Raw genomic sequence first — 16,937 nt, forward strand, 5'->3', positions numbered from 1 at the left:
ATTTCGGACTTGTCAGACAACGTATGCTCCCACAACGTTAGTGTGGAATCGGGGAGGCGATTGCAACATATAAACACGAATATGGGTCCCCAACTTTCGACATCGATATCGTAAAGTTTCAAGAGAGATATACAATTGTTTATATCTCGTTGTAGGGTTTTGATGGAGTCCCCATTTTCAGTAACAATAGTTGGAAGATTGAATAGCGACTTTAGTTGAATGTTAACAAGAACCCGTTTGTTCTCATAACGTGAACACAAGTTTTTCCACGCTACTTCGAAGTTCTCATTGGTTAGAGGAACTTTGCTAACTATTTCATGGGGTTCTCCCGTGGTCCTTTGACTAAGGTGGAAAAGTTTTTCTACCGAACTAAGTCTGGAGTTTTTCCAGCAAAGTGCTGTGAAGATATCCCTGAACGTCGGCCATGAAGAGTAGTCGCCGTTGAAAATGGGTATCTCACAAGGGGGTAACTTGAAGCCATGTGGCGACACGGCAACAGGGGTTGAAGGCGATTCTGGGATAGGGTCACTGATGGAGGTGGTCATACTATGGAGTATCTCCCTAAGTTTGGCGTTGCATCGACAGTAAGTAGCATATGCGCTGTTGAATTTGCCTTTAACAGTCAGGAGCACATTATCGTCCCCATTTCCATCTTCTTCATCTTCCTCCTCTGATTTTTCTTTTTCGATATCAACAAGGCATTGACTATAAACCCCTTTTAATTCATGCCATATCGTTTTCAGCTCATCTTGGTGAGTTTCTATATGAAAAGCGGAAGACAAAGGGGTGTCTTTTTCATTCAGGTTGGCATCAAACTCAACCAACCTGTCAGCTATCCGAATGAAATTACTCAAGGACATGGTGAAAAAGGATCTGAGGTGGAAGTATGACGTTGAAGTGTGAAAGAAAAACGCGATAAGTGAAATCAAAGCCTTAAGATAAATTAGAGGGATGTAGAAGGAAAGTATTGAGGTTTTAAGATGTAGAGTTTATACAAAACACAGATAGGTTAGTGTTATATGTAAAAGGAAGTGGATCGTGGCATTCAATTTATTGTGTATGGAAGTGGGAGAACAATATGGGAATTTAATTTAAAGGATATATAACAGACTATCGATAACAGAGGGTTTGTCCTTGAAATTTTCTAATAGCGTTTACTATGTTTTCTCAGGATGTGTGATTTTCCAGAGATTTAAAGCCAATTTCCACAAGAGATAAGTGTATCTGTTAATTCAGTAAAACGAAGAAATTACTTGAGTGCAAAAGCAATTAGGAATCTTATTTTGTTTCCCCAAAATTTTATATTTTGGTAGCCGACGACAAGTACAAATCTTTTAAATGTACCACCTTTACGGTATTAAACATTCATTAAGTGGTACCTTTCCTTCTACCCAAAAGTGAACCCACCATGGACATGCAATAACGAGTAGAATGGATAATGAGTTATTTAAATGGGGAGAAGTGACTTTTCCTTTCGTGAAATTCTGCACTCACATTCGATGGCAAAATGTTTGTTGGGTATGAATCAGCATATCTTGGTCATTACTTTCCTTTCAATTTTATTATCAGCTGTTCTGATTATGATTGGAAGTAAAGGTCGTTGACCGCCTTCGTTTGGAACTTCCAATGTAAAACTTTGAAAAAAAGGAAAGAAAACAAATTCTATGGGTTTTGCGGAATGTAAACAATGGATCACAGAGCGAGTAATGGCACCAAATCACATGTGTGAGTCGATGAGTCGACACTCTCGGTTAAATGCGATCCACAATGTAAAATGGATTGTGAGAAGAGGAATATCAAGAGAGGAACTAATGGAAATGGTCTATCAATCACTTTGTGTAATTGCAATTGGATCACAACAAACATAGATAAGAGATCGAATTGCAGTGGACCATAAAGAGAAGATGTAAAACCATCAACTATCGTTAGGGCGGTTAAGAGTTATGGGTCATATGGTAAGAAAAGAAGAGAAAGCTGTAACAAGAGAAGGGCATGAAATTACGATGTTTATTAAAAACACGTAATCATTGGCATTCATACGTTCACATATATTTACATGTCAAATTAGCCCATGATCTTGTAGTGCTGTTTAACACGAGAGCATAGCATTTAACATACGAAACGTGCATTGGACATGGCACGTGTTTCTTCTGTCTATCGGTATGATGTTAAATATTCCTAGAACAAAAGAAATGTTTGCATATAAATATGTATGTATGTCACAAGCACTCTGATTTTGTGTACATGGGCTATGTTTAAATGGACTAATTTGAATGGATTTTCCTTTGAAATACTTTCAAGAATTATATTGTTTATATGAACTCACTCAATAATTTCCTGAGGTGGTTAATCCTGTGTTTATGTGAAACTTGATTTATCCACTGCAATTTTGTTCTCTCACTTTTTTGTCACATAGATGGGTGTCTTTGACGAATTAATTCAAAATTCTAACTATTATTTTCCTTGTTCGTTTTTTTATTTTAATTTTCTCCTCACAACGATTAAATGGCACGCGCTTCACTATGCTTGTTCAACGAATGAGTGGGCAAAATGCGAAACAATGTAAACTAACCTGTTTTCTCCGAAATCTGGATGATGGCAAACAATGTGGAATTGAAATATCAGGGTGTTCTCCGAGTAAGGTAATCCGTCTCGAACTGGACCACAAAATGTTGATGACAACGGGAGAGTTTGACCTGTGGTAGAATGAGAACACTATGATCCCAATACAAAGGCAAAGTAACAATTTTGTCTTTGTAATTCCAAGTGATATTGTGGGAGGTATCTCCAGCAAAGTTGGATATGGAAGAAAGAAAAACAAAACAGGTTTGTGGTCTCAGGATTGATGGACAAAGTATGGATTTATTGAGTACTTATGTCTTACCAGTATGGCAGTTGGTGTCGAACAAGAACGAAGTTCTTTCGCACCGGGCGGAAGCTGTCAAGATAGGTTGACAAATATCTTTCTGTTATTAAAATTCAATTTAACAGACAGAATGTTGTCAACTTATAACTTAAATGAGTACTAAGTATTTGGGATTTTTGGCTTGAGTGGGGATGGATTAGGGTTGTAGGTTTAAGAAAAAAGTTATGTTGTTTGGCACAAACACAAACCAAAACGATAAAAGAATCCAATTATATGTTAGACAGTAGTTTCGTTATCTAAACGTTATGATGAGGTCAGGAGATGATTTTCAAGTTTCGCGCTCATAATTTTTCTGAATAAGTCCCCCAGAATTTCTAATATGCACCAAAAATTATATTTAAATATTTTTCCGACAAAAAATTATGGGTCAATTTTACCAGCTAAATACTATTTGATCATTATACCCTCCACCATATGTTTGAGGGTATAATAAGACAACAATTGATAATCCTATTAAATTAAATTGCATAGAAAAATGGTGCCCAGTGAAGTCCGAAAAACAAATTTCAGTTATTTCGGTGGGATATTTAGGCCACAACCTTCAAAATACCGAAAATCGGAAGGTGTCGTTCTATGGGGGCTATATGAAGACATTGACCTATACCGACAAATTTTAGGTGGAAATCTTTCAACATACATATATTGAGGCTAAAACTTCAGAATACCGAAAATCAGGAGTAGGGATACGCAAGTCCATTTTCGAGTTAAATTTTTATATTTTTGCAGTGGAAATCGAAAAATCAATTCTTTGTTGACTTTTTGATGTACTACGAAAATAAAATATACAGATTGCATTGATAAGAGCAAGTTAACAATATTATATTATTTGTTGTACAGATGAAATCCACTCGATTTTAACTGTCAATTCCTTTGCATATACGTCAAATGAAAACTCATACTAAATTCATTGGATTCCATTTGAAGTTTAAGCAATGCAGTTGAAATCGAGTGAATTTTCTAAATGTAAACCAAGCATAACGGTACTATGAACACAACATTTCTTTTTAAAGTAAGCCAATCAAAGGTTTACTGTTTTTCACAGTATTTGGAAAATGTTTACTAATTTATGTATGTGAATACGAGAAACATAATTAAATTGCACTCAAACATCTGCTAAAATCGAATCAAAAGAACCAAAAGTTCGAAATATCGATTCTTGAGTTCTAAGTAAAAATCAAAAGATCGATTTTTAAGTTTTAAACACGGATCAAAAGATCGAAAAGTCGACTTTTGTTTGGTAATACGTATCCCTAATCGAGAGGTATCGTTCTATGGGGTTATATGAAGACGTTGACATATTGCGTCAAATTTTAGGTGGAAAGTTTTATACCCCCAACCAAGACTAAATACCAAATTTCAACCATTTCAGTGGTATATTGGAGCCACAACCTTCATAATACCCATAATCGGGAGATAATGTTCTATGGGGGCTATATGAAGACGTGGACCTATACCGATAAATTTCCGTGGAAAGTTGTATACCCCCAACGAAAACTAAATTAAAAATTTCAGCCCTTTCAGTCGTGTATTGAGTACTGCGCCTTCAAAATACCGAACATTCGAGAGGTCTTGTTCTATAAGAGCTACGTGGATCTATACCGACAAATTTCATGTGGAAAGTTTTGTACACCCAATGAAGACCGAAAACCAAATTTCAGTGAATTCTGTGGGATGTTGAGATCATAACCTTCAAAATACCGAAAATCAGGAGGTACCATTTTATGGGAGCTATATGAAGACGTGGACCTATACCGACGAGGTACCGTTTTATGGGAGCTATATGAAGACGTGGACCTATACCGACTAATTTCTTGTGGAAAGTTTTATAGACCGAAAACCAAATTTCAGTCATTTCTGTGGGATATTGAGGCCACAGCCTTCAATGAGGCCACAGCCTATATGAAGACATTGACCTATACCGACAAATTTCAGGTGGAAAGTTTTCTACCCCCAACGAAGACTAAATACCAAATTCCAGTCATTTCAGTGATATAATGAGGCTAAAACCTTGAAACTACCGAAAATTAAGAGGTACCGTTCAAAATTTCAGATTTCGTTAGCATAAATGCTGAGGGTATAAAAAGAAATGTTCATTTATTAACAAGAAAATAACACTGTGTGTAATTTTTGAGTCATGGAAAATTAACCATATTCTGACATCGCAGCGTGTTGAAAGACCAAAAATAAGAAGACACGTGCCCCGGCGTTTTCTCTGTTACTTCGACTTTCGCTGTTATGGCCCCAAAGACCTGAGGTCTTGATTAAAAAAGGGATCATTTTGCCAGGCTCATATCTTCTAAACCGCTAAGAATTTTGGTTTACTCGTGGAATCAAAGTTGTAGCTCTTATTTTAAATAATAATAATTGTGAACACATAAAATCAATTCAACCTCATGTTCAAGGTCAAAATTTTTAAGGTCAAATTTCCGTTACAACTTTTGCTCGGATTTAGGTCTACAGATATCAAACCGATCAAAATTGAATCAAACAACCAATTACAAAAATGTACCTTAGATCTCAATAAACAACTTTCTAGAACATACGAAATCTGTAGAAATGGTTCTTTAAGGTCAAAATGACAAAACAAATGCAATTTTTATCCTCTTTTTCGGTTTCTGCTCTATAGAAACTAAACCATTCAAAATTCAAGAAAACAATCAACCACATTAATGTCGCAAAGATTTCAATAAACGACTTTCTAGAACATCGAACTCTCTATGAACAGTTATTAAAGCTCAGAATAGCAAAAAACTTTAGAAAATATTTGATTTTTAAAATTTTTTCGCCGATTCTGGTCAATAGATACTGAACCGTTCAAAATTCAAGAATACAAACAACTACAAAAATTTACCTAAGATCTCAGTTAACGACTTCCTAGAACATATAAACATTCCTGGAACGGTCCTTCATAACAACAACACATAAATACAAACATTAAACACGGAACAGAAACCCGTACCAACACCTAAAAACGATTGTTCACAACACACGCTGCTGCACATTTATATACAAAAATATTGCACCAAATTTTTTTTAAATCATTAGCAGAATTATATGCAAATATAATTGTTGCACAAACATCCCAGATGGGACAAGGGAGACTTCTCTAATATCAATGTGTGCACCCCGATTCATATTAGCTCAATGATATGGGACCTACAGTTTATCGCCGAGTCCAAACGGCGTGTCTTAAGACACCACTTGTAGAGAAGCTGAAATACTCAGGAAATGTCGCCAACATTACTGAGGGGTATTTAGCCACCGTTGAAAATTTGATGTTGCTTGGTCGGGGAATCGAACCCACGACCTTCAGCGTGCAAGGCGGGTGTGCATACCATTGTACCACGGTGGCACCCAAATATATGCAAATATGTCTTTCCAATTTACGAAGGGTAATTTTATCCATTGCGATTCGAAACACCTATGGAGGTTCTTGTGTTGACAACTGTTTCTAAAAAGGTTCTTATACATAGAACTACAATTTATCCAATGAATTGCAGGAGATTAGGGGGGGGGGGGGGTGGGTGGGGAATTGCTGGAAGCTTTAAAAAAATTCATATTTGTAGTCATCCGTTTCATTGGTATTAACAAGCGTTTAAGATATTCGACACAGGTCTTTTTAACGTTAATAATTCGACGGTGTCATGCTTAAGTGTTCCATACGCAATTTTCCCGTTTTGAGATAATCGCAGTTTAATGTTTGCGTCACAACTGCTTGGATCTGACTGAAGAAAATATTTATATTTTTGACTAAATATATTAGTAATAGTATATAGAACATATTTGCCAAAAGTTAGAGCTATATCTGTTGTAATAAAATAGTTATAGTGAATTTTTTAAAAATATAATTTTTTCTAGTTTTATTTTTCAAAAGTAAAGCATAGATCCATGGCTCCCAATGGTAAATATGCAAAATATTTTGTGGTGACTGATGACTAGCAAAAATGAACGGCCACACTATCAAGCAACCGATTATTTGAGCAAAACTGTCAGTCAAAACTGATCGTGTGTAGCCCGCTTTTAGTGACAGTTATAGATGGTTTCAAAATTCGAGTGCAGTTTATTATAAGCTATTCCCGGTTCCATTTTAATACTTTGAAAACTGAGATTAAGCATATTTATCTCTTTTATAATTGGTTAATTTCATCATTGTGTATCAATTCAGGGGCTTAATTCTGTTTCTATGAAAATGTGATATGTAAAAGAAAATATTTTTCATTTCAAATTTTTATAGAACAAGAAGCCAGCCCCAGAAATCATTTGTGCAGTTAAGTCCCCTTCAGCAGTTGAAATGATGGAAAAATCGTATTTCAATTCAACCCATTGTTCTAGTACACGGCCAATTGCCGAACCGCATGATAACTCTTCAAAGTTGTTATAAATTATTACAACTGTGACCATTTAGTATATGACGCATGTTATTTGTGCGTTATGCGTGCGCTACTTTTAAAAAAGTTCAGATAATCTGAAACAATTACTCAAAACAGAATTTCCCCAAAAATCCCCAAATATTTTTCAAATTTCCCCAAAAATTCCTCAGTACCCCAAGTCGAACTATTTTTCCCCATTTCAGAAAAAAATTCCCCAATTTGGGGAAAAATCCCCAATACTGACAACGCTGCCACTGACTATGTCCTAGTCTTCGAAAATAAAACAAAAAATCCTCTCTTAGGTTCTGTTGCGTTTTATTGTTTTGGTTTCTTTTGTTTAACTATAATATCGAATTGCATTGTTCTGCTTTCATTTATATTCCACCCGACTAAAAGGCCCAATAGTGCAACAAACAAAGGAATTTCTTACAGTCAGAGATGAACATAAAAGTATTTTATTCGCTACTGTGCCTTTCAGTTTTGCTATAGGCGTTCAAGGGCTACAACGTAAAAGGCTAACATCATTCGCAAGAAATATCGAATAAAATAAGAATGTCTGTTAAAATATTTGTCGTGATATTTTTAATCGAAATACTTTCGTCTGTGTGTACTTCAGAAGATAATGTGGAAAAGCATAATTTTGCTGGTAGTCAATTTAAAGTGTCGGATGCAGTAAATGCAGCATGTAAGTGAAATATATGTTTTTGACGCATTTCAAAAAGGTAAAATAGTTAGAGCTTTTTAAATCATTGAACACGAGCATTTTTACATATGATCTCAAAACTTTGTTTCAAATTTTAAATTCAGTGGACAATGCAAAAGTTTTCTATGCTCGATGCCAAAGGATAAGTGTCAATCATCGGTGTATATATAGTCAGATAAGGTCCCATATTTCGGCATTTTCCAACCGATTTCTTTAAAACCCTGTAAAAGGCATGTTATTCATACATTAGCCAATAAATCAACAGTTTTCTGATAGAAGATGTAAAAAAAGAAGACATACATATGGACGTTTTGAAAGTTTCCTGAGCTCTTTTCGCAAACACAATTGACGACGAAATTTAATAGTTTAATTCGGTATTTTTATATGCATGCCGATCACTGAAAGGGTATTTTTGGTTTTGTTTTCGCAGAAAATGTTTATATTTCACCATGAAATCTCTCTGTAGCCTCCGAAATCCAACCTTTATAAGTAAGAACGGCCTTTTTATACCCTTATTCATATACCCAATTAAAAGACCTCATATGGGGCGTCATAGTTGTTCTTTCCAAAACATGGACCAATATTTGCAATTTTCCGAATTGAGCTTTTCGAAATTCGAATTAACAACCAATTCGGTAGCAAAATGTGACTACAATCTTACAAAAAATCTTAACCTTTATATGGGGCTATACTAAAACCTGGAGCTATATTGTCTGATTTTTTGCAAGGGATGTTTTGTACCTTTAGTGAACATTCAAAATAACGAACATTGGGAGTACCGTTCTATTGAGGCTGTATAAAACGTTGACCTGTACCGAGAAATTTCTGGAGGAAACTTTTGTAACTGCAACAAATACTAAATTGCGGTCATACCGGTTGAACAATGTGGCTAAAACATTTAAAATACCGAAAATCAATATGAAGACGTAAACCTACAGCGATAAATTTCTGGTGGAAAGTTTTATACGCCTAACGAAGACTAACTACTAAATTTCAGCTATTTCTGCAGGACCTCCAGGATACCCAAAAACGAGTGGTACCGTTCTATGCGGGCTATATGAAGACCTAAACCTACAGCGATAAATTTCTGGTGGAAAGTTTTATACGCCTAACGAAGACTAACTACTAAATTTCAGCTATTTCTGCAGGACCTCCAGAATACCCAAAAAACGAGTGGTACCGTTCTATGCGGGCTATATGAAGACCTTGATCTATGCCGACAAATTTCAGTTAGGGAGTTTTGAGCCCTTAACGAAAACTAATTATCCAATTTCAGCTATTTCGGTGGGCTATTGAGGCCACAAACTTCAAAATACCGACAATCAGGAGGTACCATTTAATGGGGGCTATATGAAGACGTAGACCTATTGTGACAAATTTCTAGTGGAAAGTTTTGTACGCCTAATAAAGACAAAATACCAAAATGCAACAATTTATGCAGGATATTGAGGCCCCAACCTCAAAATACCGAAAAACGGGAGGTACCGTTCTAAGGGGGCTTTATGAAGACGTGGACCTATACCGAAAAATTTCAGATGGAAAATTTTGTACTCTCAACAAATTCCATGTGCCAAATTTTTGCCATTTCGGTGGGATAATGAGGCTAAAACATTCAAAATGCCGAAAATCGGGAGGTACCGTCCTGTGGGGGCTATATCAAAACGTGGACCGATTTAGCCCATTTTTAATACCAAACATCCTAGGAGTAATAGAACCTTTTATGCCAATTTATAAAGCTCTATCTCAAAAATGGCTATTTCGACTTAGAATTTTATTCTGATTATTATTCTGAGTGAAATCGGATACTTGTTCAAAATTAGATTTTTTATTTTATTTATGTTTTGCCGTGGTAATGCGGATCATCTGTAATACATTTTAGTATATTTTCAGATTTTTATGACTAACGGTTCCAAAGATATCGCGCCTTGAAAAATGTAATTCTGTAATATTGGATCAATTTGAAAAATACCTAAAAAACCCTAAAAATTTGAACATTGACCTCGATATATTTAAAACTCCTTCCAGCGATTTTTTCGTGTTTTTGAATTTTTCTCATCATCATTGCAGTTGCTGAATCCCAGGTGTAAGCACATTCCATTTAAAGCCGCCCCGTGATATTAAACTGTAGTTCCTTTATCAAACTCCTACATTGATATAATTTGCATCAAGTGAGAGGTTAAGAGTTGGTTTTCAAGTTAAGTTTTCGTAAGCTGTCAAAATATGGCCCCAGAATTTAGATTACTTAAAATAAAATTTGGATATTTTTCCCACAACAGTTATGGCCAATTTTACACGCTAAATACTATCCGAACATTATCAACAATTATTGACACTATCCTTGACCAAAACTATTACCTCGTGCAAACATTTGTCAGTATTGAACTATAACTGCGACCTCTAGCGTGATTTAGGTTACACTACCCACAATTAAAACTGAGGGATCCCTGTATACACTCGCTTGTAACTCTGTTATCTGACCACGTACATCAACATAATTGGCATGAATGGAAAGGTCAAGCGTTCCTCTTCTAAATAAAACTTACATGGGTTCCAGGAATAAAGATATAGTCATTTCACTAAGAACTTTACCAATTTTTACACAAAACTTCTGGTCCATTTAACCCGCTAAATATTATGTGATCATCACGTTAAATTGCAAGCTACTTCTCTATCGTAAAACCAAACCTATTCTGGTCTCAACCCGACCTCCACACACAATTTCGTGAAGATTGGTCCATAATTGCGGCCTGTAGCGTGACTACAATTAATGGACGGAGGCACATCTCAAAATCGCTTTATCTCGTCAAGATATGAATTTTGGTATACCATATTGGGGGTCTACGACGAATATTTCTCGGTGTTACATGCATTTTTCGAAAAACAAACTTATAATATCCTTTCCACATTGTGGTTTAGGGTATAATGACTCACAGCTCAGTGATGACAAATTTTTATTTTCAAATTTCTTTGAAATTCTTTTTTGGCTTCATAAACAGAGAAAATACTGACTGTGTTTAACGGTTTTCCCACATTTTCCACTTAATTTCTTTTTTTACGACAACATAGGTCCACTGTTGGGTAACATTGCCAAAATGCATCCACTCAAGACTCCAAAAATAGATGAAGTGTACTTTCAACTCCGAACAACATGCAAAACTATAGAATTTTCCATACCGGAAACTAAAAAACTTTTGGAAATATCCGAATACGATGTAAATAAAACTACTGTCATATTTATTCCTGGTTGGATGGCTCTGCCCACAGACCCATTTGTGGGAGCCTTTGCAAAAGCATATAATTGCAGAGGTGGTTACAATTTTGTGGTAAGTACAATAACATCTTTCCTTAGCTTTGACTTATTAAAGTTTTCTTTTAGGTTCTCAATACAAATTATTTTCTTGCAACTGGATATTATACCTCTTCCTTTAATACCGAGAAACTTGGAGAATTCGTAGCAGTGGGATTAAAAAATATGCAAATATCTCCTAAACAAATCCACCTGATTGGTCACAGCTTAGGAGCACACATAGCTGGTTTAGCTGGTAGTTATTATCAAAATTTGACAGGTCAAACGATTGAACGTATTACTGGTTTGGATCCAGCTAGACCTTGTTTTGATATACCATTGGTATTTCCTGGATTAAATTCCAAGGTGGCTAATTTTGTTGACATTGTACATTCCAATCCAAATGATAATGGTATTGCAGATGCTATTGGTGTGGCGGATTTTTATCCTGCAGGTTTAGATATGGTAAAACCAGGCTGCAAGGATGAACCAGATAATTGTTCTCATTTACGTTCAATTTATTATTACATCGAGACCGTTTATCCGGGTAATGAGCAGACATTAAAGGGAACTCTGTGCAATAGTATTAAACTTTTGGAGGAGAAGAATTGCAGTGGATCTATAGCTACGATGGGTATTAGTGCATCAGCTGATCATAAAGGAGTTTTTTATGTACCCGTCAATGATAAATCACCTTATGGCATGAAAACAGAGGATAAAACCCCAATATCTGATAAGTGTGGACAATGCTCGGAATAACAATAAATATTATTAAATTCAGAAATAAATTAAAATTTGTACAGTTTTGGGATTGTATTACTGGACTGGAAACATACATTTGTTCACCATGTCACTCTCGGTGTACTTGACTTGACTGACGCTTATGATCACCGACAAATTTTTCGACTTCCGATGGCAGATCCCTGTGTGTTAGATCCACACGTTAAGTTCAACACGTTAATTTGTGGAATTTGTTGATAATTCTCTAAAACTCTGTAGAACTGTAGATTTGCCACCGGCATATTCTTCTTGTCACAACATAGGACTAAATTCTTGAACTCGAGTTTCCATACAAGAATTCTAGCTCCTTCTAGTGTTGGTCGTTAAGTTCAACTCAAGCGATATAGGAGTGTATTGAATGAAATGGTGCAATAGAAAAGCTGTTACTTCGATTTCACTTCTGGTAAACTGAGATTGAGCATATTACTAGAACTTTGTTTTCCACGATCAATTAGGAATCCCCCACTAGAATTATGTAACATGGTGGTCGGTCAGCAGAAGCGGAACAAGTGGCAGGATCATCTGAAGAGGTGCAACATTTGAGCCGGAAGAAGTGAATTGTGGGCAACGGTGAGGAAGATAGTACCTCAGTCTTCCCTGTGGAAATGTCAGATGGCACCAGTAAATATTTATTTATTTATTTATCTATATATATAAAGTAGAAAAATGTTTGTACGTTTGTTTGTTTGTTTGAAGTTTATGGATTCAAAAACCGCTAAACCGATCTTCCTCAAATTTTCAGAGTATATCACTACATGGCCTGAAAGTAACATAGGCTATAAAATGTTTTGAAATTCCGTGTTGATCCGGAGATATAGCATCAGAATCGGAGGTACCTCAAAAAATGTAGATGTTGTATGCAAATATCTATAGAATGGTGTCTTTTACCATCTCCAAATTTTAGATGTGCGAATGAATTTGGTCTAGAAATACATTTGCCAAGTTATATTGAAATCGGCTCAGATTTGGATATAGCTTCCATATATATTTTAGGCCGATTTTAGGTATTTGGTGCACGAAACACGCTATATATCTCCGATTTCAATGAAATTTGGAATGTGTGACGGAATTCGGTATAGAAATTAGTGTGCCAAATTATATCCAAATCGGTTCCCATATATATTTTCGTCCGATTTCATGTATTTGATGCACCAAACACGTTATGTATTACCGATTTTAATGAAATTTGGAAGAAAATTGGCCTACAAACAAATGTGTCAAACTATATTATACCTTAGTCGGGGTAGCGAAGCGCACTGGGTTCAGCTAGTTTATTTATATAATTTACCTTATATAAATATAAGATAAATTGGGAGAATAGCATTAGCAACTTAGGCCATCAGCTAAGTAAATATTTAGTGTTGGCTAGGACAGAAATATATATAGAGTAGCCCTCGTAACACCGGTGCGAGTCTTTGCATATCCTTATATATCCCAATGCAACCTTAAACTATAACGACATTAAAAGCCATGAGTTTAGGCATGAATAATGCATAAAACTTCCTTATTTTGACGTACCCCGCAAACGATTTGAAAAAAGATGTTCACGTACACATGTACATGTGTGCGTTTGGATAGAAATCAGAAGTTCGAATGTTCAAATCCAACAGATAACCTAATGAATGTATCTAAATTGTTCTAAAATAAGTAAGAACGGCGTTAAGTTCGGTCGGGCTGAACTTGTTATACCCACCACCACGAATGTAATGAAGTAAAATGGAACAATTAGTTTCCTTTTGTTTATGAAGAAGACTAAATAACAGATTTCAACAATTTTGGTAAAACAATGGGGGCTAACCTTCAAAATACTGAAAAATATCAAAACGTCGATCTATAGTAGGGATGCACAAAACAATATATGTGACAATATATGAAACGAAATGAAATTTACGCTAGAGTACTGTTTTGTGCATCTCTAATCTATAGCGACAAATTTCTGACGGAAAGTTTTTAGACTCAAAGAAGGTTAAATACAAAATTTCTGATATTTCGGTAAGATAATGTGGCTAAAACCTTCAAAATACCGAAAATTAAGAGGTACGCTTCTATGGCGGGAATAGGAAGACGTAGACCTATACTGATAATAAACTTCTGGAATATTTTATAACCCCTTGGAAGACTAAATAACAAATTTTAGTCATTTAGGTGGGATATTGACGTCACAACCTTCAGAATTACGAAACGTGGACCTATATCAACGAATTTCAGTCGGAAAGTTTCTTACCTACTTCGTAGAATAAATACCAAACTTCAGCAATTTGTGTCCGCAACCTTCAAAATACCGAAAATTGGGAAGTACCTTTCTATGGGGGCTATAAGAAGGCGTAGACCTATACCGACAAAATGTATGGGGGAAAGTTTTATACCCCCAACGAAGACTTAATACCAAATGTCAGCCATTTCAGAGGAATATTGAGGGCACAACCTTCAAAATGCTGAAATGCGGGAGGTACCGTTCTATAAGGAAAATATGAAGGCGTGGACCTATACCGACAAATTTCTGGGGAGAGTTGTATACCCGCAACTAAGACTAAATACAAAATTTCAACCATTTCGGGGGAATATTGAGGCCACAACCTTCAAAATACCGAAAATCGGGAGGTACCGTTCTATGGGGGCAATATGAAGGCGTGGAGCTATACCGACAAAATTCTGGGGGAAAGTTTTATACCTCCAACGAAGACAAAGTATCAAATTTCAGCCATTTCGGTGTTACAATGAAGCTAAAACCTTGAAAATACAGAAAATCGGGTGGTATCGTTCTATGAGGGCTATATCAAAACGTGGACCGATGTAGCCCATTTGCAATACCAAACATTCTAGGAATAATAGAAACTTCTATACCAAATTAAAAAGTTCTATATTAAAAAGTGCGAGCTGTATCTTGATTTCGACAGACGGGGAACAAAGGGACATGGTTATATCGACTTAGAAATATACCCTTATCAAGAATATAGATATGTATATACATATACACTCTGTTTCATGTCAATAGCACATTTCAAATTGCTTTTTGTTACTTCACTTTAGTCGATATCCGCGGAATAACCTCGGGAAAGTTTGTATATCTTGGTTTGTAATTTTATGAAGTATCTTTCAACAGAAAGTTTGGTTTCGATAACGTACCGTTATAATTTTTTTAAATTTTCTTTCAAAAATCCCAAAAGTTGTACGGTTTAAATTGTTTCATCGGAATAGCACATTTTTAATAACTTGAGTAAAAATGTAAATTTTGAATGCCACTGTTACGATTCTTTAAAATTGGAATAAATAAAAGCTACTTCAAGTTTAAAACGGTCGAGCTATGACTTTAATACCGGGGAAATGTGACCTTATGAAAGCTGTGGACTTTAATTGTCTATAATACGTTAACAATTTGGCATAAATTGACAGTTTCTTCTTAGTTTTATAAAAAAAAATTAAGAGAATCGAAAAAATGAAGAGAGATGGTGCAAAATAAACTTGAAATTCTACTGAAAATTGGGTATTTTTGATCGAGAAACTTCAAATTCCTACGACAATTTGTATTTGGGAAAACGGAGGCTATATCAAAATCTGAACCGATTTCGATATAATAAGACACTTTTATGTCTTCACCGAATTCAGTCACACATTCCAAATTTCATCGAAATCGGACATATATTGCGTGTTTGGTGCAGCAAATACGTGAAATCGGACGAAATATATATGGGAGCTATATCCAAATCTGAACCGATTTCAATAAAATTTGGTACATACATTTCCAGACTGAATTCAGTAACACATTCCAAATTTAATTTTTTTGTGGACGTATATAGCGTGTTTGGTGCACCAAATACGTGAAATCGGCTGAAAATATATATGGGAGCTATATCCTAATCTAAACCGATTTCGATATAATTTGACACATTAATTTCTAAACCGAATTCAATCATACGTTTCAACTTTCATCAAAATCGGACACACATAGCATGTACATTTCCAGACTGAATTCAGTCAAACATTCCACATATGCAAACCTGAACCTATTTCAATAAAATTTGGGACATATATTTCCAGACTGAATTCAGTCACACATTCTAAATTTCATCAAAATCGGACGAAAATTTATATGGGGGCTATATCCAAATCTGAACCGATTTCATAAAATTTGGCACATATATTTCCAAACGGAAATCAGTCACACATTCCAATTTTCATCGAAATCGGACACACATAGCGTGTTTGGTGCAGCAAATACCTAAAATCGGCTGAAAGTATATATGGGAGCTATATCCAAATCACAATAAGCAATTTGTTCGCTGATTTCTTTGCTACAACATACTCGAAAAAGTATATGACCAATCTGCTCATTATCCATACAAAATCAACGAATCCTCTGTAATAAATGTATCTACATTTAGTACAGATACTGTTTTAAAAAATCTAAAAACCATAAAAAATACATACAGTCCGGGGCCGGATGGAATACCTGCGAATATTCTTAATCACTGTGCTAATAATCTTGCCATTCCACTTTAAAAATTGTTTAATAAATCGTTACATTTAGGTTATTTACCACCTGTTTGGAAGGAATCTATATATATAAAAGAGTAGTGAGGTGAGTGACTGACTGACTGACTGATTCATCAGAGCCCAGACGAAACCGCTGAAGCTAGAAAGTTGAAATTTTGGTTGTAGGTTGCAGTTGGTGTGTAGGGGTGAGATAAGGCTGCGTTTTTGGAAATTCGACCTAGAAGTGTACGAAAAGTACTAAAAGGTACTAAATATGGTACCCTTTGTATTAGGCAAACGGTAAGAGCTAGAATTCTGAAATTTGGAATGAGGGTAACTGATGGAGAGCTAGAAAGATGTACCAACGGGTTTTTGGAAATTCGAACTATAAGTGTACGA

General features: G+C 35.5%; 1 protein-coding gene across 1 annotated transcript; it reads left to right on the top strand.

Annotated features, from left to right (window-relative positions):
- Positions 1–7,797: 7,797 nt before the first annotated feature.
- On the top strand, positions 7,798–12,044 carry LOC141398284 (vitellogenin-3-like). The gene is made up of 3 exons (XM_073975564.1): positions 7,798–7,981; positions 11,066–11,322; positions 11,376–12,044. Exons 1-3 carry the CDS (start codon positions 7,849–7,851, stop codon positions 12,042–12,044), a joined length of 1,059 nt encoding a protein of 352 aa, XP_073831665.1. The 5' UTR covers positions 7,798–7,848.
- The last annotated feature ends 4,893 nt before the right edge of the window (positions 12,045–16,937 follow it).

This window comes from Musca autumnalis, unplaced genomic scaffold, assembly GCF_047663935.1.
Source record: "Musca autumnalis isolate F117 unplaced genomic scaffold, ASM4766393v1 scaffold_3, whole genome shotgun sequence".
Classification (NCBI taxonomy): Eukaryota; Metazoa; Arthropoda; class Insecta; order Diptera; family Muscidae; genus Musca; species Musca autumnalis.